This window comes from Hyperoodon ampullatus (genome assembly GCF_949752795.1).
Source record: "Hyperoodon ampullatus genome assembly, chromosome: 19".
Taxonomy (NCBI): Eukaryota; Metazoa; Chordata; class Mammalia; order Artiodactyla; family Ziphiidae; genus Hyperoodon; species Hyperoodon ampullatus.
This window is the reverse complement of record NC_136932.1, coordinates 59,790,883-59,814,002: the sequence shown is the minus strand read 5'-3', so window position 1 is coordinate 59,814,002 and position 23,120 is coordinate 59,790,883. Positions and strand designations below refer to the sequence as shown.

At 36.6% G+C, this 23,120-nt stretch overlaps 1 protein-coding gene across 1 annotated transcript in view; it reads right to left on the bottom strand.

The window, feature by feature from the left end:
• The window catches only part of CA10 (carbonic anhydrase 10), a gene marked incomplete at both ends in the record, with an annotated part of 522,587 nt that overhangs the window by 364,081 nt on the left and 135,386 nt on the right, over positions 1 to 23,120 (bottom strand). Inside the window, one exon of the mRNA XM_079725002.1 lies at positions 3,224 to 3,366. Within this exon, the coding sequence (XP_079581128.1) occupies positions 3,224 to 3,366 (143 nt within the window). The remainder of the gene's footprint in view (positions 1 to 3,223; positions 3,367 to 23,120) is intronic.

Sequence of the window (23,120 nt, the reverse complement as noted above, 5' to 3'; positions counted from 1 at the left end):
CCAGACATTTTGGGGGCTCATCTTCCTGCTGCAGGACTCCTTATCTAGGGAGCCTAATGTGGGGCTTTGTCCCCTTTCTCCTTGGGAAGAACCTCTGCATTTATTTTTGTCCTCCCATTTATGGGTTACCTACACAGGGGTGTGGGTCTTGACTATATTATGTCTCCATCACTCCTACCCAACTCATTGCAGTTCCTTCTTTATACCTTTAGTTGTGGAAAATCTTTCAGCTAGTCTTGAGGTTGTTCTTGTAGATAGTTGCTCTGTAAATGATTGTAATTTTGGTGTGCCCATGGCAAGAAGTAAGCTCAGGGTCTTCCTACTCCTCTGTCTTGGCCACATTTCTCCCAAAGTAGGATTCTTATATCCATATGCAATGCAACAATATGTGAGTGTTGTTTGAAAGTACACTTATTTTGGATTTTGTCCTATGTGTCAGATATGAACAACTGGATAAAAAGTACTCTTCTTCAAGAAAAAACACACATTGCTTAAAAATTATCATTGTAAATAAGCATCTTAAAAGGTCAAAGAAACCACATTGGCTGTAAAATAAATATCCAAGACATCATAGGTTTTGATTCTCATCTATTATTACTCTTTGTATTCTTGTGTTCACATCGAATTTCAGCTCTACCTCATGCTAAAGCAAACAAACAAACAAACAAACAAAACCTGTAATTCATCATCTGAGCTCTATGCCAAGTGAAATATGTTCAAACAAACACAGTAACACAGTGAGGTACTGCAGCAGAGCTGCTTCGTGTGTTTGTAAATAAGGTACCTTTAACAATGAGCAGGAATAATGCTCATGGATACAAATGTGACATAAAACACATAATGACTGGGATGCATTTAACATGTTGATGCCCAGCTGATCTCAGACTTCAAAACGTGGCAGCTTCCCCAAATTCTACAAAACCTTCCAACCTTGCAGAGAGGTTTTTAAACCTTTTAAATTGGATACACATTTCTTCAAGGAAAAATTAAATTCAGAGCCAGTGATTTGAATCCTTACTTCCAAAATAAATCTCCAATTAATTAAACACCATCTTTTAATAGATTGCAAACATGATTTAGCTATTGTCTATCAAGTTTAGGCATTACATTACCAGTTAGTTAATCCAATTACCATCTATATTTTATGTTTTCCACCTTTCACAAATGCAAAGGAAATCATCCAACAGTTCTCAGATCTTCAAACAGCTGACAACACAAAGCATGCCAGATATAAATATTTACACCATCAAAAGTAAATGTTTCGAAAATTCCAAACTCCAAAGCATTTGAAAATTGATTTGGATCAGGTATACTTTACTAAATTGAAAATATATTTTTTTAAATCACATAACAACAAAAAAACACCAAAAGATAGCATAACTTATGAATGGTTTTTAACTCCAGCTATCTCTCATTCTCTTCTTTCCCAATAAATTTTAGAGAGAAGCTTTCCTGAATTAGTTATTTTTATTTCTTTCACATCAAGATTTTCCTCTAAGATGGTCTGATAGAAAATGAAACTTGTATATTCACTGTTTGTGTTATCTTGATACATTTTCCATCCCACTCCCTATGTATTTTTTACCTAATAAGGCTTTAAATCCTTGTCATACTCTTAAGAAAAAATCCAGTTCCTTAACATGGCCTCAGGATCTCGCCTCTACATTTTTCTTCCATCCTTATATCCTCATCAACTCCTCTTAGGCCTGTTCTTCAGCCTTGATGGCCATCTTTCAGGTAATTTCTGAAATTCAGGTACCAGCCTTCCTTCTGCTTTGTGTGTGTTTACTTTTTTTCATTTCTCAGTTTGCCCAGAATACAGTTATGTCCTCCATCACTCTCTCCAAGAAAGAAAGAGTGATTGCATACTCAAAATTGCAATTTGCCCTATTTATATACTGGTCAGTGAACCTATACATGCTCATGACTTGATTTGAATGATTCAACATTTTAAAGAGAGGTATATGTAGAACCCAAGTCAAGTTCCTTTTAGGGTTTGTAAAATAAAACTGCAATTGGAACAATAATTAAGGTAGGTTAGTTTTCTATACAATCAGAACAATAAACGTCATGAACTTATATAGGACCTTTTTACAAAAGTGCTTCCTAAGTAATATTTAAAACAGCACATAAACACTACTTAGCTAAATAGTCTCAATCACATGCAAGATCCTTTAAAACTTGCCTTGTGACCAGAATCAAAGTCACTAACAAAATTTTGATGGGTCATTCGATTTTTCAATGAGTGTGTGAAAATTATGTGATAAGAAAAAAATACAATATATCAGAAGGCGAAAAGATTACTTACAAACTTGTGGTAATTAAGGTGAACAGACTGCATAAGGGGAGTAGAAAGCAGAGCCAAAGGAGCCCAACCCCTGGAGAATCAGCCACCAGCAGTAGTGAAATTTATCCAAATTTTAACCCCAGTTTCTTGCACACAAATGATTTTCCATTCCTCTTGAGTTCACAACAGCTAAATCACGTTCAAACACAATTTTCTGTGTGTGTTTTTTCCACCTTCAACAATCTACTCAACAGTAAGGGTAGCTAACTAGAGATAACCAGAAAAAAAACAAAACCTCTAGATTCCAGTGATGAGGAAACCCCACGGACATTATGCTCTTCCACAAATTAAGGAGGAGCTCATTATGGAGGAAGGAGAGGGAAGAAGGGATGCTGATGTGAGAATCAGGAAGCATAGTTCAACATTTCTGTGCAGGAGCTATGATTCTTAGCCGGCAAGCCATAGTAAAATTAATTACTGATTTTCTTATAAATCATCTAATGTGATTTTTGTTTGTTTTTCCTTCCAGGATGATAAATGTCTGATTTTACTTTTGTTAAATTTTTTTTCACTTTGTTGAGGTTAAAAGAAGCCGCAGTAAAGAGGTTTCTGAGAGGAAGAATTTTCCCAGCATGATATGCAGGGGAGGCAATGCTGTTTTCTGACTTTCTTTCATAAGCTACCAAGGGATAGGACTTCAGGCAACATCCAGGGAATACAAAGAAGTAATTAGAAGCATGAGGGTTTGACTAGGTAGAGAGAAAAACCATGATTTACACATAATTATATTTGCTGGCAATAGGCCTGAGGTCTGTGATATTACTCCTGGGTGGAAAGCCAAACTCATCACAGAGACCAAGGACTGGAAGGCTGGTTTTCAGAATCAGCATCTCTCCCTGTCCTCAACTTCATGATGGAAGCAACATGGCTACTTACCTTCCTGCCCCCAGTGTTGATGCGAAGGGGCGTCAGAAAGGGGTCGAAGATCATGTGACTAGTCTCTATATTGATTGGTGACTGCCGTTTCCCCACAGAGCAAAGATTCCAAGCTGAGTTCACCAATCCCCAGAAAGAAGGAACTAGAAACAGAAAGAAATTTTAGAATCAGGCTGTGGAAACAATGTAAAAAGAGCTATGGCACAGAAATCATAAAATCAAAGAGAGCCATCCAATGTTTCCCACACATAGAGATCCTTGGGTGTCGTTATGGCAGTTTCCTGTCCTGAATCTTGGTCAATTTCTCTAACTCTTACCTTCATGATGTCTTAAGATCAGATTTTTTTGTTTTTGACCCATTGACTCTGTGGCCTCTTTGATAGGTATAGTTAGCATTAATGACTTAATAAGAAGATGGCATAGTCCAGCCACATCATCTTTTCATATTGAGGTACACTAAATATATAGCAGCTCCTGAGTTGATGCTCTGATTTTCTGTTTGGCAGGAATTATATGGGAATCAACCTTGTTCTAGATAGAAAGTTTTATAAACTTTTCAAAGAAGTAGCATTCAACATATATAAGGCATTTATTCTGCTTGTTGTCAAGACCATACTGAGGGAGTGAATTATTTTATGAACCCCAATCAATGCCAGACAGGAGCTTGGCAAGTTGACTTAATGTACCATCAGCTGAAGAATGTGTTCATTGATAAGCAGAAAAAGATGGCATTGAGTGCTGAGTGCAAATATCTGAAGGGAAATCATCCACTCATTTTCAGTGTCACATTAAATAATCTATTAAAATAAATTTCTGGACAATTTCCAGTCCCATTTTCTTCTGTTTAAAAAAGTTAGCAGAGCAGTGGGGTAGCCAACCTACTAATTTTACATCAGTGAAGATCAGCGACTATATCTTCAACATTTTCCTGCCCCCTCAGTATCTTTATTGAGGCTTTAGATCCATGTGTCCTTTATATGCCTCTGAGATTGTATGATCATCATTCAATCATCCATCCACAGCATCCATCAGTAGTCCATTGAGCTCCTATTGCATGTCCAGCACTGGGTTAGGTTGAATTTTGAAGAAGGCAGATGCATGTAAGAACAATTACCATACTGGGGGTGGGGTACAGTATGAGGTTAAGTCAAGTGTATATGAAACTCTAGATGAAGGGCACCAAAGCCTGCAGCAGTGGAAGTGGAAACAGGGAGTGATTCCTACAGAAGATGAGCCTAACAGTAAAGTCACAACCCTCTCAAATGTACGTGTCCTCTCAGGAACTCAAAGTTAATACAACCTTTAAATTACAGCAGCCATTATTCCTTCCCATGTCATGGATGGAGAAAACTGAAGCAAGAGAGGTGTATGGCAAATACCTGCCAAAGATACTACAAAAGAGAGAAGTTTTTGACTGGATGGTATGTCTAGTCCCATCTAAATTCAAAATTCTATAACCCTTTTAATTGTTACAGCCAATTATTGGGCAGAAGTGATAAAAACAAGCTCCTTAGAGTCTTAGAAGAATGTTTCAACACCAAAATAAGGTGGGCTTCATTGTGAAATATGACAAATAACCTAATTTGTTTTAACCCCTTGGCAATAAGCCTCTGGTAGATCCACCCCTTTTAATTAAAAAGTTTGAATTGACTTTCCAGCTATAACAGATTTTCAAAATGGCAGCAATGGCCAGGGTTACAGATAGAGAAAGAGAAGGAGGAGGAGGGGAAGGGGAAATAGATAGAAGAATATGTACATGTGCTTCCTTGGCACTTTCATTTCCCATCATTATTTAAGATATTTTATCTCTGCAAGTCACTTTATCTTTAGAAGGTACCATGACCTAACAAAATTATAATATTTAAGGAAGGTCTTGCATTAATAATGTATTTAAAAAACATAAACTTCTATCATCTCTAAAACGCTCTTTTAAAATCACTGACTTAATTTTATAATTATTCTTCAATCATTTCAAGTTTATTATAAAAATAAAGCCTCCACCAGTGCATGTTCTTACCTTTGATTTTCAGTGATGCACATAAACATGGCAGATGTGAGGATGCCAGGGATACAGTCATGGCACTGCCACAAATTAGCTGTGTGCCCTTAAATAGTCATTTATTTTTTGGGCCTTGGTTGGTCTCTATGGCCTCTGTTGTAGGCTGAATAATGGCCCCCTCCAAAGATGTCCACATCCTAACCCCAGAACCTGTGAATGTGTTACCTTACATTGTAAAAGTACTGGACAGAAATTACTAAATTAAGGATCTTGAGATGAGTAGATTATCCTGGATTACCTGGACCCAACATAATTACAAGGGTCTTTTTTTATGAGAGAGGTGTAGAAGGATCACAGACATAGAGAAAATATTTAAGGATGGAAAGAGAGGTCAGAGAGGACAGAAGATACTGGCTTTGAAGATGGAGGAAGGGGACATGAGCTAAGGAATTCTGGCGGTCTCTACCACCTGGAATAGGCAAAGCAACAGATTCTTCCCCTAGAGCCTCCAAAAGGAACACCAGCCTGCTGACACTGATTTTAACCCCATGAGACTCATTTCAGACTTCTCACCTCCAGAACTCTAAGATAATAAATTTGTGTTGTTTTAAGTCACTAAGTTGTTATTATTTGTCACAGCCACAATAGGAAACTAATGCAGCCCCCTTTATCTTTAAAATCCTGTGAGACAAGAACCTCTTTGACAATCAGGCCATCTATGATGTCCTGGGGGACCTTCCCAGGAAGGCAGATTCATAATAAACATAGTAAGAGATAATACATATTGCATTTCATATACTCCCATGAAAATTATTAACAAAAATAATCAAATCTTATAAATGGATTGCCAGACTGATGTTATATGGCAACATGGGTGGGCAGATGCTTCTGTGCTTTACAAATAAACTTCACACCCCAAAATTACCCCTATAAAAACACAAACAGCAAAAATGTTATGTGAACGTATGATTTGTTTTTATTGGGTGTGGCACTCTTTATGACAAATAGTTTCAGGGTTTTCTATACCCACTTCACTATCGAGGCCTGTGTGTCTTGTTCTAACCACCTGCTTTGACAATTGAGGGTTAACTGAGAAACACTCTTCCTTGCTAATCTGTGACCCTCATTAGCTCCACTCCTGAAGAGGTATCAAAGTTTATTCATCACTGGAATGTTCATTTTAAATCATCCGTAAATTAATAGTCTTTCAGAAATAGAAGCCACCTTAGTGGTCATCTAATCTAAATGAATAAACAAAATTAAGGCCATAAAGGCAGATAAAGTCCTCAACCCAAGGCCACACAGCCAGGGAGAGGAAGGGAAGGACAGAGTAAAGACTGGTCTCAAGACTCACAGTGCTCTAAATCCCTTCCACACAGCAGGCTTCATACATGAGCAGGTTATTAGAGTCAGAGTTTCAGAGTTAAATTGTTGTTATGGCCATTGTAAGACTTTTGCTACCATTTCTCTTTTGGTAAATCAAGAGTAACATTCATGCTTAGTCTCCAGTTAAAATAAATTTCAAGCGCAAAGGTTTAAATTAAACTGCTTTAAATATCAATCATCCCAAATAAAGTTAGGATTTTAAAAAAGCCATTAAACTATAGCTGGGTAGAAACGAGGCTTCAATTCAGGCAAGACAAGATGTGTTTGTGTCTCATCTGCAGAGCCTCAAGGAGAGCTAATGGGGATGACTGCTCATGAAGAGCTGGACTAGGCAAGGTTCTAGTCCAGATGAAAGAAGTCAATGCTCTTAGAATCATTGTTATGTGTTGGGACAATAATTAAGGTGTCAAAGCTAGTCCAGGGACCTTAGGTGCCAAAAGGGACCAGGAATAGTTCTACAAATGTCATGTAATCTAGGTTCTAGGGAAATTCTATAGGAGGAAGGCTGTGGAAACAGAAGCATGGGGTGTCCATACTTATTAGATCATGGGAGTGAGCCAGTAGACTTTACCTTCAGAGCAAGGCTGGACAAATGAACTAAGGCTTCAAGATTTAGAGTAAGAAACTCTCCCTCTGGATTTGTGCAGAACTCTGTTATCCCCATGATTCTAATACGAAACTATGCTCCATATTTTTGATCCTTCAGGTTTATAAACTCCCCATGTCACCCCTGGGAACAGAAGTGACTTTGTAGAATGCTATGACACTGCTTCTATTTCCAAATTTAGAGAATCATTGCTGAATTATTTTCCTCTTAATTCCCATGGTTGTCCCAATAAATCAAACTTTTAAATTTTCTGTCATTTTTTTTAAAGCATCAGTTATTATGGTTTACTAGCTAATGCAGTGTCTTTTTCTAGCTTGACTGATACAATGTATTGTTGAGAAAAAAATGTGAAAAAGTAAAACTGAGTGAGAATTACTCTAATTAGTAAACAACTGGTCTGAAATGTTTGAATGGTACCATCTCTAGAATCCTTTTCACACAATCTTATAATTTACATATAACCTAAAATAGACACCTGACTTGGATATTTTTGCAAATTAATTTTCACAGAGCCTAAACAATGGAACTTAACTGCTGCATCACAGCTATGCGTTATCTAACCAAAACATTTCCCTGTGGCAATGCTGTCATTGTGACCATAAATTACAAAACCCAATGGTCTCTTGGCTCTGGGTCCAGTGAGCTATGAAAATGCTCAGTGACTGATTTCAGTTACTTAAAACATGAGCCTTGGAAAATTCAAAACCTATCAGTTGCTTATTCAAAAACCAGTGAAACAGAAAGCTCAAGTTTGGTTTATTAACACATGGTAACCCTCAGACAAAACCAAAAAAGCTCCTACTAAAATAAGAAAGAGTTTGATGGGGCTTCCCTGGCGGTGCAGTGGTTGAGATTCCACCTGCCGATGCAGGGGACACGGGTTCATGCCCCGGTCCGGGAAGACCCCACATGCCGCAGAGCGGCTGGGCCTGTGAGCCATGGCCGCTGAACCTGCACGTCCGGAACCTGTGCTCCGCAACGGAAGAGGCCACAACAGTGAGAGGCCAGTGTACCGCAAACAAACAAACAAATAAATAAATAAAATAAGAAATAGTTTGAGAGAGCAATGAACTAGAGGGATCAAGTTTGATACTGAGTTAAAAATTGTCTCGATGACATTTGTATCCTATAGAAAATGCTCCAAAGTCAGTCTGAGCTTTTAGACATCCTCCTTGTTCGTTTGTCCTGGATTGTCATTTGTCATCACAGCAGAATTTGCAGAGACCATGCTGTTATGGCAAGGAGTTTGACACTTGGAATTAATTTATGCAATTTATGTGACTTGCTAAATCCTATGGAAACAAGATAAACTCAACAAGTGTTTATTGACAGCCTATTATGTGCCAGACATTAGGCTTGACACTGAGAATTCATACAGCAAATATTTACTGAGGACCTACACTATGTGCCAGGCACTGCCATCAGTTCTGGGTAGTCAGTAATTAATAAAACAGATATGGTTCCTGCTCTCATAGATTTTGCAGTCTAGTAGGGTATATGAGGGATAGTGTTTATCTCCAAGTTTATATATGCATATCTATGTAATTAGAACTATTTGCAAGTATGCTGTAGAAACAATTAAAACAGTAATGAACTATAGAATATAGTATGGATTGGGGAGATAACCTAGGTAGAACGGCCATATAGAATAATTCCTCTGGAGGTGACATCTAACAAACCCTGGAAGGACTGAGAGGAGTTGCTTCTGAAGAGTGGCAGGGGAGAGGGTGTCCAAAGAAGAGGAGAGGAGCAGGTCTTGGCAGAGAAGAGCCTGATGTGTTCAAGGAGTGGAGAGGAAGAAAGTTAACCTGAACTAGATGAGCCAGATGAGAAGAAAAGTGAGATGAGATGAGGTTGGCCAGGTATACCAGGGACAGGAACTTGCATTTTACTCTAATGTATTAGAAAGCAACTGAGAATTTGGGGCAAGAAAGTACCATGGTCTGATTTATGAATTAAAAGCCTTGGTTGGAATACAGTCAAAAGTGAGCTTGATTATCCTTGGAGTAGTTTGAGTAGGAGAAGAATTGGTTTCTAGGCAACAGTCGGGTTTTTATGAGAATTTGATCCTATTGCTTTGGGTTTGTTTAAATTCTATCTCAAAGGCACAACTAATTGAATGTTTTAAAAACTATTCTCTTCAACATATGTTCCAATAAAATAGCATTTTCCTATGATGTAACTAGTGCACTACAAGTAATCATTTGAGGCAAGGAATATTTTCATGAAGAGATTCAGCTAAGGCAATCTTTGCTAGCTTTCAAGCAATAAACTAAGTTCCCAACTTTTCGGCCAAAGGAAAGCAATTGCAAGTTAGGAAAATGAATACTGGCATAAAACATATTTTCAGTGAATTCAATCCTTACAAATAAAGGCTTCTGCTTCAATATAGCCATCTCTACTGTAGGGTTATAAAGCATATTAATACATTTAAAATAAGAACTCATATCTTTTCCTTGCTCTTTTCCCCACCAGAGCTGATTTACTGTCCTTTTCCCTATTCTCAACTCTAATAAATCTCCACTTTGAGCCATTATTAATGAGCATGTTTGAAACACTCACTGCTGTAGGATTTTTGCCCCTTTCTGATTTCAAATTTATATCAAGGGGGAACTGGCTTTGAATAACTCCTTTGCTGCAATTCCTCTTCCATTGCTGGGACTCTGATTCATATTACATGGAGGGCTTCTAACTAGGGCTTCCCATTCTCTCACTTGGGAATCTCTAAAGGGTTGGAAATATCCTACTTAATACATAATAATTAATTTGTGCATTCACCTAAAAAATTAGTGGAATATCTCCTATGAGCCAGATTTTTTTAAATACTCCCACTCTAATGAAGACCTCTAATTGTGGGAAGACAGGCAAGCTAACAAATCATGCTATAATAAAACATGAGTTATAAGTAAGGTGTGTGAATATTAAAGTCTAAATGGAGACAGGGGAGTAAATTGACCCTGACCCTTTTCTCAAGTGATTGCATCAGCCTTCCTAGCAGAGGAGACGTTTGAATTCATCCTGAAAGTATGAATAGAAACTACAAGCCATACAAGTATTATAACTAGTTAAAAGACTAAAGTTTTTCTAGAAACTGAGACAAATTATTGCTGGAATTTGAATAATTTTTATGCAGGGAGATTTTAAGCCACTGGATCCTCTGACTTCCCCAACTTGGAGAGTTTGTATTACATAGGAGAAAGACCATGAGCTATCATATCCTTACCATGCAACCTTGAGCAGGGGGTTAAACTTCTATAGCCTTAGTTTTTCCATCTGTAAAATGAAGATGATACTTCACAGAGTTGTTGGGAAGATAAGTGAGAATATGCTTATAAAATGTCTAGCATAGTGTCATTTCTATAATAAGTATTCAATGAATGTTGGAGAAGGAGTCCCGTGAGGGGATGTTGGGGAATGGTGTGGCCACCAGCTCTGTGATCCCACCACCATAACATTCCAGAGATGAAAAGGGTAAAGGTTCCAGGCAGGATAAGGAAGAGAGAAAGGTTTCAGATGTCCACACAACCCAACCTGAAGTCAGAGCAGGGAGCAGTCTAGGGCATAGGATTGGTCTTTCAATTTCATACTTTTAATGAAACGTGAAATTATTTATTGGATCTATAACTCTCAATGTCTGGATGAATGGAGGGAGTTAGCAGTGATATGGGTCAGCCAGGATGGTTTTATCTACAAAGAAAATAATTTTCATTTAGCTTTTGGAAGCTGGTGGATTATTTGTTTGTATAGCAGCTTCATCCTCCTGTTTGGGATTGGTTCTAATATGCTAACTGGCTTGCATCCTTGCAAGCACATCAACAGAGGGTGAAGTGAAAGGAAGGAAGGGGTAGTTTTCATTTGCTGATCAGTCACCATAACCTCTGTGCTAGGAACTTGACATATCTTATCTTGCTTAATCCTACCCACAATTCTGTGAGATAATATTACTGTTACTTTGTAGATGAGAAAAATAAGACTTAAAGAGGTTATATGACTTTCCAAGGTCACTTGGCCAGTAAGTAGAGGGACTGGAATTTGAAATCAGTTCTTTTCTCCAAAACAAAGAAATAACAAGACAAAGGAAGCAAAGTAATGCATGTGTGGTAACATGTGAAACAATACACAGGCATATAAAGCAAGAGGTAATCAAATCACCCTCCTTCCTTCCAATGACATCCCTGAGGTAATTGGTGTGAACACTTTATTAGGCATCATTCAACATCTTTCACTATGCTCATACAAACACATTCAAGTACCTATATACATAGAGAAGTTCTATTTATAAAAGTAGTTTTTGTTTCAAGTAACAATATACCATGAATGTCCTCTATGTCAGTCCTTCATAGAGCTACTCATTCATGTGTAAGGCTACAGAGCTTCCATAGTTTGAATGCACTGTACTTTTCTAAACCATTTCCTAAATGAAGACATTAAGATTGTTTCCATCTTATTTTACCATGAAAATCAATGCTGCAATAAATAGTCTCAAACATATACTTTTCATACTAGTAGTATTGTGTAGTGAAGGTATGTACATGCTTTATTTTAATAGATGCTGCCAGGTTACTTTAAAAGATACTGGCAGTGTCTATAAATATTTATGCTCCTATCAGCTATGTGTGGTATGTCCACTTCCCCATAATCTCTATAGCACTGAATGTTATTTATTTATTTGTTTGTTTATTTACTTATGGCAATCTAATAGGAAAGATGGGATTTCACTGATTTAATTTCCATTTCTTAACTACTGCCATGGTTGAGTATCTTCTCATATGCTCATTAGCTATTTGCATTTCTCTTCTGATCCTATTCTTCATGTATTTTTCCCTGGGTTATTTGTGTTTTTCATATGACTTTTAACTATCATTTGAATTCTAGAAATATTAGCCCTCTGTCACATGCTATAAACATTTTCTCCTAGCCTATTATCTGGCTTTTAAGCTCATTTTTGGTATTTGGTTATCTAGGTATTTTTAAATTTTATATGGTTGGATTTATCAATCTTTTTGTGCATAAGGTTTCTCTGTTTTCTCTATTATTTGATATTGCATATCCAACTAGAGTGTATGTAAGTATTTTCCTAAATATTAAAAAAATATTTTTACTGTTACAGTTTTTACAATTTTATTTTTAAAATCTATCAGAGATTAATTTGTATACACTTAGACCACAATCTGGGGTCTAAGATTTTCCCAGATATAAACTGAATAATGCCATTATTATGTATTAAATAAACCATCTTTGTGACCAATTGAGTGTTACTTTTATCACATATTAAGTTTCCATATACATTAGATTTGCTTCCAGTCTTTCGGATTATTCAACTTATATTTATATTCCTGTGTCAGTGCCATATTGTTTTGAGTATAGTTACCATTTAAGGTCATTTATAAGATCAGCCTTCCTGATCAAAAAGCCTGCTCTCTTTCCCTGCTACCTCTAAAGGACCATACATGCTGCAGGGAAACTTACTAGAATTAGTGACTCTAGGAAGTTAACTGTGTTAAATTCTGAAAAAATTCACCAACACGCTATTAGACAACAATTCCCTACAAATTCAAACATCTGGCAAAACACTTTTAAAATCCTGCAAAACATGTGGATATCTTGAAATACAGTGTCCCTTATCCATATCTGTTTGAGTATGTAAACATCTCCTTCTCTTTCTCTCCCTCTAATTCTCACTCTCTCTATATGTGTGCACAAAATTACCATTATACAAATGTCAAAAGTAGGCAAATGATGAAAGCCCTCCTGCCCAGATGTGTGTGGAGATCAGTCGCCTTTTACAACTTTTCAGTGTTCACATTTGGGTAATCCTTCAGAAATCTCCAGCCGTTACAGTCTGACTTGATTTTGGCATGTATTTAAGGCATTTTCTTTACTATTTGCAAAAATAAGGGCTCAGTTATCTTCATACTACATCCGGAAAAATAATCTTTGTGCTATCCCTGAGTCTTCGGGTCCAAACACAGTAAAATTGGTCACTAAACAGGGAACAAAAACACACAAATGATCTGTTGGTCTTTTCCCAATTCTGTACTGGGATGGATTGTCCAATAAGCCTGCATGCATTTTCTGTTGAGATGCTAGGTTTAGCTTTTTTGACATAGTGACTTCTACCAACACATTTAACTTCTCTTCTTAATTTTCCTATTTGACTTTGGCATCAACATGCTTCCTATTAGCAGGCAATAAAACACGCAGGCATCTCACTAACTGTAGATCTCTATCATCCCCAAAATCTTATCAAAGATCAAATCTGGGTGAATTCTTTGCTTTCAAATGATTCTTGTCCAACCGAGGTACCACTAGCCTAATCCAGGTTCCGAATGCCATGTACTTTAGTTTTTGCAACAATTCCTTAAATTCCCCAACTCCAGGGTAAGTTCCACATTACAGATGATATGAGAGCTGAGCAGACACAGAAGAACCATGACTGGAAAACAGGCTACATCTCTGGTTCACAACACAATTTAGTGCACAGCAAGGGTCAGGATTAGATTACTCAAGATCTGTGTTGTCTTGTAGCCCTAGAGCTCTGATTCAATGCCATCATTACACCATCAGTTCCCATTCCAATCCTTGGCACACTCAACAACTCAACAACTACTAATCAAATGTGTAGATAGATAAATGGATGGATGGATGAGAGGAAACAGGACCATGCTGTCTGCTTTGTGTCTTATTTTCTCCCCGGTGCTTGTCATATTACAGTTCTTCAATACAGTTTGTAGAATGAATGGATGCACATCATTCTGTTTCATTTCTACACCCTCAAAAACACAGTGTGCTCATTCCTACTTCTGAGCTTCTTTTCCCCTGTGCTTCACTGAGGTATAATTGACAAATAAAAATTGTATACATTTAGATTGTACAACATGATTTTTTTAAGGTGTACAAAGTGATGGTTTGATATACATATACATTGTAAAATGATTATCACAACCAAGTTAATTAACACATCCACATAGTTACCTTTTCTTTTTGAGGTGAGAACCCTTGAGATCTACTTTCTTAGCAAATTTAAAGTATACAATACAGAATTGTTAACTATAATCACCATGCTGTACATTAGATCCCCAGAATCAATTCATCTTATAAGTGTGTGTGTGTTCTTTGACTTACATGTTCATGCTCTTCAGATCCTGGTAACCACTGTTCTACTCCCTAGTTCTATGAGTTTGAATTTTTAGATTCCACATTTATCTTCTTTTCTCTCTTGACCTTCCCCTATCAAATCCTATACATCCTACAATTCTTAATTTAAATCCCAATCCCTCCATAAATCATCCTTTACTGGTTAAGTCATCACTCTGGATTTCTAGAGAAGCTGGTTAGATGCCACATAATTTCATATTTAATTACACATGGCTATATTGTTCAATGTTTTGCAAACTCATTAATATCATTTTCTAAGTAGAAGAAAGCACCTCAAGATCAGAAACTTGAACATAGCACAACACCTGATTACAGGGCCTAGACCTATAAAAGATAATTCATGAAGTGATTGTTCAAGGTGAAATCTCTCTAAGGAAATTTTAAAAATATTTTTTATTAGAGTATAGTTGATTTACAATGTTGTTTTAATTCAGGTGTACAGGATATTGAATCAGTTATACCTATACATATATCCACTCTTTTTTAGATTCTTTTCTCATATAGGTCATTACGGAGTATTGACTAGAGGTCCTTATTACTTGTCTATTTTATATATAGTAGTGTGCATATATCAATCCCAATCTCCCAGTTTATCTCTCCCCCACTTTCCCTCCTGGTAACCATAAGTTTGCTTTCTACATCTGTGACTCTATTTCTCTTTCATAAATAATTTAACTTGAACCATTTTTTTTTAGATTCTACATATAAGTGGTATCATATGATGTTTGTATTTCTATGTCTGACTTACTTCACTCAGTATAACAATCTCTATGTCTATCCATGTTGCTGCAAATGACATTATTTCATTCTTTTTTATGGCTGAATAATATTCCACTGTATATATGTACCACACCTTCTTTATCCATTCCTCTGGCAATGGACATTAAGGTTGCTTCCATGTTTTGGCTATTTTAAATAGTGCTTCACTGAACATTGAGGTGCATTTATCTTTCCAACTATGGTTTTCTCTGGATATATACCCAGAAGTGGAATTGCTGGATCATATGGTGGTTCTATATTTAGTTTTTTAAGGAACCTCCATTCTGCTCTCCATAATGGTTATACTAACTTACATTCTCACCAATGGTATAGGAGGGTTCCATTTTCTCTGCACCCTCTCCAGCATTGTTTGTAGATTTTTTGATAGTGGCCATTCTGACTAGTGTGAGGTGATTCCTCATTGTAATTTTGATTTGCATTTCTCTAATAATTAGTGATATTGAGCATCTTTTCATGTGCCTGTTGGCCATCTCAATATCTTCTTTGGAGAAATGTCTATTTAGGTCTTCTGCCCATTTTTTGATTGGGTTTGTGTTTTGATATAGAGCTGCATGAGTTGTTTGTATATTTAGGAGATTAATCCCTTGTTGGTCGCTTCATTAGCAAATATTTTCTCCCATTCTGTGGGTTGCCTTTTCGTTTTGTCTAAATTTTCCTTTGTTGTGCATAGCTTTTAAGTTTAATTAAGTCCCATTTGTTTATTTTTGTTTTTATTTCCATTACTCAAGGAGGTGGATCAAAAAAGATATTGCTGTACTTTATGTCAGAGAGTGTTCTACCTATGTTTTCCTCTAAGAATTTTATAGTATCCAGCCTTATATTTAGGTCTTTAATCCATTTTGAGTTTATTTTTGTGTATGGTGTTACAGAATGTTCTAATTTCATCTTTTACATGTAGCTGTCCAGTTTTCCCAGTATCATTTGTTGAAGAGACTATCTTTTCTCCATTGTATAGTCTTGCCTCCTTTGTCATAGTTTAATTGACCATAGTGCATGGGTTTACCTCTGGACTTCCTATCCTGTTCCATTGATCTATATTTCTGGTTTTGTGCCAGTGCCAAACTGTTTTGATGACTCTAGCTTTGTAGTATAGTCTGAAGTCAGGGAGCCTGATTCCACCAAGTTTGTTTTTCTTTCTCAGGATGCTTTGGCTATTCAGGGTCTTTTATGTTTCCATACATATTTTAAGATTTTTATCTATTTCAGTGATAAATGCCACTGGTTATTTGATAGGGATTGCATTGAATCTGTAAATTGTTTTGGGTAGTATATTTATTTTGACAATGTTGATTCTTCCAATCTAAGAACACGGTATATTTATCCATCTGTTTGTATTGTATTTGAGGTCTTTCATCGGTATCTTATAGTTTTCTGCATACAGATCTTTTGCCTACTTATGTAGGTTTATACTTAGGTATTTTATTCTTTTTGATGCAATGGTAAAATAGATTGTCTTTAATTTCTCTTTCTGCTCTTTTGTTTTTAGTGTATAGGAATACAAGAGATCTGTGTGTATTAATTTTGTATCCTGCAGCATTACCAAATTCATTGATGAGTTCTAGTAGTTTTCTGAGAGCATCTTTAGGATTTTCTATGTATAGTATCATGTCATCTGCAAAGAGTGAAAGTTTTACTTCTTCTTTTCCAATTTGGATTCCTTTTATTTCTTTTTCTTCTCTGATGGCTGTGGCTAGAACTTCCAAAACATTGTTGAATAAAAGTGGCAAGAGTGGACATCCTTGTCTTATTCCTGATCTTAGAGGAAATGCTTTCAGTTTTTCACCATTGAGAATGATTTTTGCTGTGGGTTTGTGGTATATGGCCTTTATTATGTTGAGGTGGGTTCCCTCTGTGCCCAATTCCTTGAGAGTTTTTATCATATATGGGTGTTAAATTTTGTCAAAATCTTTTTCTGCAACTATTGATGATCATATGTTTTTTATTTTTCAGTTTGTTAATGTGGTGTATCCCATAGATTGATTTACATATACTGAAGAATCCTTGCATCCCTGGGTTAAATCCCACTGGATTATGGTGTATGATCCTTTTAATGTGTTTTTGGATTTGGTTTGCTAGTACTTTGTTGAGGGTTTTTGTGTCTACGTTTATCAGTGATATTGGCCTATAATTTTCTTGTTTTGTGGTATCTTTGTCTGGTTTTGGTATCAAGGTGATGGTGGCCTCATGTAATGGGTTTTGGAGTGTTCCTTCCTCTGCAGTTTTTTGGAAGAGTTTCAGAAGGAAAGGTGTTAACTCTTCTCTAAATATTTAATAGAATTCACCCGTGAAGCCATCTGGTCCTGGATTTCTGTTTGGTGGAATTTTTTTAAATCACACTTTCAATTTCAGTATTTGTGATTGGTCTGTTTATATTTTCTATTTCTTCCTGGTTCAGTCTTGGAAGGTTGTACCTTTCTAAGAATTTGTCCATTTCTTCTTTGTTGTTCAATTTATTGGCATAGAGTTGCTTGTAGTAGTCTTTCATGATCCTCTGTATTTCTGTAGTGTCAGTTGTAACTTCTCCTTTTTCATTTCTAATAATAAAATTAGAAATCAATAAATATTTGAGCCTTTTCCCATTTTTTCCTGATGAGTCTAGCTAAATGTTTATCCATTTTGTTTATCTTCTCCAAGAACCACCTTTTAGTTCCCTTGATCTTTGCTCTTGTTTTCTTCATAAAATAATTTATTTCTGCTCTGATCTTTATGATTTCTTTCCTCTTACTAACTTTGGATTTTGTTTGTTCTTCTTTCCCTAGTTGCTTTAGATGTAAGATTAGGTTGTTTACTTGAGATTTTTCTACTAAGGTAATTTTAAAGAAAAGCATTTGTGTTTGAAAAGACACCAGCAATGAAATGGATTTACTGATATTTTGATTCTTCTCACCAGCTGGTTCCCTAACATATGTCCAGACTTATGAAGCCCTTTGCAGTTCCAATAACATGTCTTGCCTACAGTGGTTCCACTGCCTAGAATGCCCTTCCCAATAGCCCATGCAGAGAACACTTTCTCATCTTTCAAGGTGAAAGTCAAAGAGCCCTCTCTAGGAAGATTTCCCTATCTGTTACTCCCTCCACTCTCCAGTCTTTGGATGGATCTCACACCGATATTTGTGCAACTAGGGAACTCTTTTATTCTAACACATCTTGTTGCAATTTTGTACATGTCTGTCTTCCTAATAAATGGAAATTTTTTGAAAACAGACTTCTGTCTCTAAATCACCATTGTTATGCACAGTGCCCAGTATATAATAAATTCATAGACAATGTTGTTTGAATTTTAAAAAAAGGATAAAAAGTAGTGAAGACTTGATATACACTGGTGGAAGAAGAGATAAAAGGTGAGGAGTAGGGAGGACTGCATTTTACTGATCATCTACTTTGTGGCTGTCCCAGTATCAGGCATTTACTCAGGATGTGTATTTAATGTCTTGTCACTCTCCCCAAATGAAGTGGGAAGATAAGTACAAACCTATGGATACGGTCTTAACTATCTAGGTTGTGGAGTATGAATACCAGACACAATTAGGGTTTGATGGCATTCTTATCAATGTAAAAATCCAAATTTGGGTTACCAAAAGGAATAAAGAAAAAAGAATGGTTCGAGATGAAAAATCAAAGGAAGGAAGTAGATAAGTGAGGAGACTTTCAGTAGGCAGTAAGAAGAGGAATAAATGAATTTCATGAGTCAGGCAGTGAGGAGACAGAGAAGCATGTTATTTATTTCTATGTCCACGGGCATGGTATGCTCTGAACTTTCAAAAGTATAGCCTGGGGCAGAAATTTGATCCATTTCTTATACCAATCATGGAAGGTAGATTGAAGGCTGCATCAAATGATCATATTGGAAAAAGAAGTAAAGTGGTACCACCACAGGAGACCATGACATTGGTCAATGTGGCTTTAGAACATAAAATAATGCCTACCCATGCTGGTACTTATGTTTCCATCTTTAAAGACATTTCTCATTTTCACAGAGAATTGTACAAAGATTCAATTATAATGAATGTAAAAGTGCTTTGTAAACTGTTACACATTCCTAATTTCTCAACTATTCATGTTTAAATTGCAACATGCTTACAATGGCCAATATTTTTCTTGGTCAATAGGGTCTCTGCATTTCAGTACAATTTTGCTCTCCTGGCAGTACAACTCAGGTTCACGTACTAAATACAAGGAATAGATCTTTGTTGTAATGCTTGCTCAAACAGATAACATGAAGGCTGGACTTTTCCTTTATCATCATTTAAGGCAAAGTGTGATGCTTAATAAGCCATGCTCCAACTTATGGCTTCTCCAGGAGATCCATGGCAACACACCAAAAGAAATTCATGCTGATCTGAGTGAAGCATTCTTTGAGACTGATCCAGCTTAGAAGGCTCTCTCAAATCAATGGTTTGAGACATTAAAGTCCGAAATCTTTTGGGAATAATGAGAGTATGAATTTTCCTCATTATTGTTGGCGGCTCCCTGGTCTTAGTGGAGAAGAATTCAAAGTGCCCAGAGGAAACACCAGTTCATAATGACAGGAGATTAAAATAACATTTGAGTTTTAAAGGCTCAGATGCCTAGGAAAGTTAGCAAAGACTTTCAGAAATATATCCAGAAATATACAGTCAGAAATATAATCAGCAGTGAATAGATCCTTAAAAGTTTCCTCTGTAAGCAGCCTGAGTCTCAACTCCAGTTCTGCCCATCACTTCCTGCTTTTGTCTATGCATTAGGAAATCAAGAAAAATCAGCAAAACCCTCACTTTTGCAACACTTTAAGGCTTATAAAGCATTTTCTCAAAACACACAGTTCCACTACTTTCGATATAGCAGCACAGAAGTTCATTAACAATCTGACAGTTCAACAAAAAAACCCTGTGTAAAGTCTGGGTCACCAAACAGAAGAATGTACACCCCCTTCTCTCAGAAGAAGGCAACTCTTTACATTTCTTTGATCTCCTGGAAAGCAGGAAGTAAAACCCAAGTCTAGAATTAATCAGAGGTGATGGGTTACTGATAGCTATGAACATATACCAATGGAGCCTTAGTGTAATGATAAAGTGTTAATTTCAGGGACTAGCAAGAAGCTATGAGCATAGGAGGCACTCAGTTAATATTGGTTCAGTGAGGAAATAAGGGAATAGCTTAATGTTTGAAAAGAAAGGAATCAGGGAAAGATGGTTAAAGGGTCAAAGGTCTTTATAGGATGCTATAAATGAAGAGTTGGCCTAATGGTTTATTATTAAGCGCTACCTCAATTCTAGGTCCTGTTCCAGTTTAATCCTCACAACAGACTCATCATGTGAATTATCCCTATTTAACAGGTGAGGAAACTGAGGCTCAGGGAGGTTAAGTTTCACAGCCAGTAATAAGTCAGGCCTGGATTCAAAGCCAGGCAACCTGCACCCCTTAAATTCCATGTGATCTCTCTCGCCTTGATTCTTGATCTTTAAGTAAACACACCAATCAAATGTTGTCAAAAGAGCTGATTAAGGACCTCATACCAAATAAATCTGTGTGGGATTCAGGGATCTGCATTATTAACAAGCAGTCCAGGTGCTTCCAATGCAGGTTGCTCATAGACCATAAAAATTGGGTAAAGAAAAAAAAAAACAGCTGATAAAATTAACATATATTGGGAGAAAGTAGGTCTCACAAATTTACAGCAAGGTGACCTGAATAATGATAGATCAAAGGAGAAAAGCATATCAACCAAAGGGTTGATAAGAAAGAATAAAACAGAGAAACAAACATCCACATTTTGCTTCCTGCCCTGTCACATGAGAGATGCAGAGAAAGGCGTTTCTTGGTGGGAGTAGCAATATTTCACCAGAACTCACTATAACCCTCAATGTTATCCACCTTCTTTTGTTCTAATTCCTTGTCCACCAATCAAACCTCAGATAAACATTCCTAAATGTTCTAATCTCAAAAAAGAAAAATATTGTTTTAGATGGTAGACAGAAATAGTTCAGCTATTGGGGGCAGGGATTAGGAGTGGGTTTCCCAATTTCCTCATTATAAAGTAGATTACCATGACAACTTATTCATCATCCTATTCTATTTTCATGAGAATCAACAAGCCCCAAGGGCCAGATGATCTGTGGACATACCAAGAATATTCTCTTTCTTGATTTGAGAATCTGTGTATCAGACCCTAGGCCATGAGGGTTTGACCAACATGTGGCCTCTGATAGGCACTGCCAGCAACCAGGCCACACGTCCCACTTTACCAGAAAAGAGTCCACGCTTATCATTACTTTAGAAACCATAAACTGTATTTAAAAACCAAGAATAATTTGTGAATAAAGATGTTCACCTGAATATAATTTATAATAATGAAGCACTGAAAACAATCTAAATAGGCAACAATAGTAGGGAAAAGTTTTAATAAATAAGATGCATCCACATAAAGAATATTTATGCAGTCATTAAGATAAATTTTTATATAGAATGTTGTTTCAAATATATAAAGCAGTGTGCAATGGAGGGGAAAAATAACCAAAATGTGGATAGAAGTTATCCTTGGATAATGCAATTATAGACAAATATTAATGTATATGCAACTATGTTCATATGCTCCAAGCTTTCCACAATGAGCAGATAGTACTTGCAAAATTAAAAAAAAAAAAATTAAGGACTGCTAATTTGGGCCAAATTTTAATCCCCCCAAGAATTTTATTCTGATAAACTGGGATTAATTGTCTTATAACATCTGTTTTCAGTGTGAGAATGATAAAGAAACACTGTCTGCCTCCTTGCACCCACTTTCCAAATTTCTTGGCTGATGATCTGGGCATACCCAGGAATAAAATGCAGGTGATAAGCCTTCCCCTTGTAAGAAAGGAGAGAAACAGTCATACTTAGCAATTGCAAAACAGGAGACATGAGAAACCTCAATATATGGAGCAAGAATCCTTTCCTAACTGGACAGGGACATGTAAAAGTATGAGATTAGATCATTCCCTAACACCATACACAAAAATAAGCTCAAAATGAATTAAAGACCTAAATCTAAGGCCAGAAACTATCAAACTCTTAGAGGAAAACATAGGCAGAACACTCTATGACATAAATCACAGCAAGATCCTTTTGGACCCACCTCCTAGAGAAATGGAAATAAAAACAAAGATAAACAAATGGGACCTAATGAAACTTCAAAGCTTTTGCACAGCAAAGGAAACCATAAACAAGACCAAAAGACAACCCTCAGAATGGGAGAAAATATTTGCAAATGAAGCAACTGACAAAAGATTAATCTCCAAAATTTATAAGCAGCTCATGCAGCTCAATAGCAAAAAAACAGACAAGCCAATCCAAAAATGGGCAGAAGACTTAAATAGGCATTTCTCCAAAGAAGATATACAGACTGCCAACAAACACATGAAAGAATGCTCAACATCATTAATCATTAGAGAAATGCAAATCAAAACTACAATGAGATATCATCTCACACCAGTCAGAATGGCCATCATCAAGAAATCTAGAAACAATAAATGCTGGAGAGGGTGTGGAGAAAAGGGAACACTCTTGCACTGCTGGTGGGAATGTGAATTGGTACAGCCACTATGGAGAACAGTATGGAGGTTCCTTAAAAAACTACAAATAGAACTACCATATGACCCAGCAATCCCACTACTAGGCATATACCCTGAGAAAACCATAATTCAAAAAGAGACATGTACCAAAATGTTCATTGCAGCTCTATTCACAATAGCCCAGAGCTGGAAACAACCTAAATGTCCATCATCGGATGAATGGATAAAGAAGATGTGGCACATATATACAATGGAATATTACTCAGCCATAAAAAGAAACGAAACTGAGCTATTTATAATGAGGTGGATAGACCTAGAGTCTGTCATACAGAGTGAAGTAAGTCAGAAAGAGAAAGACAAATACCGTATGCTAACACATATATATGGAATTAAAAAAAAAAATGTCATGAAGGACCTAGGGGTAAAACGGGAATAAGG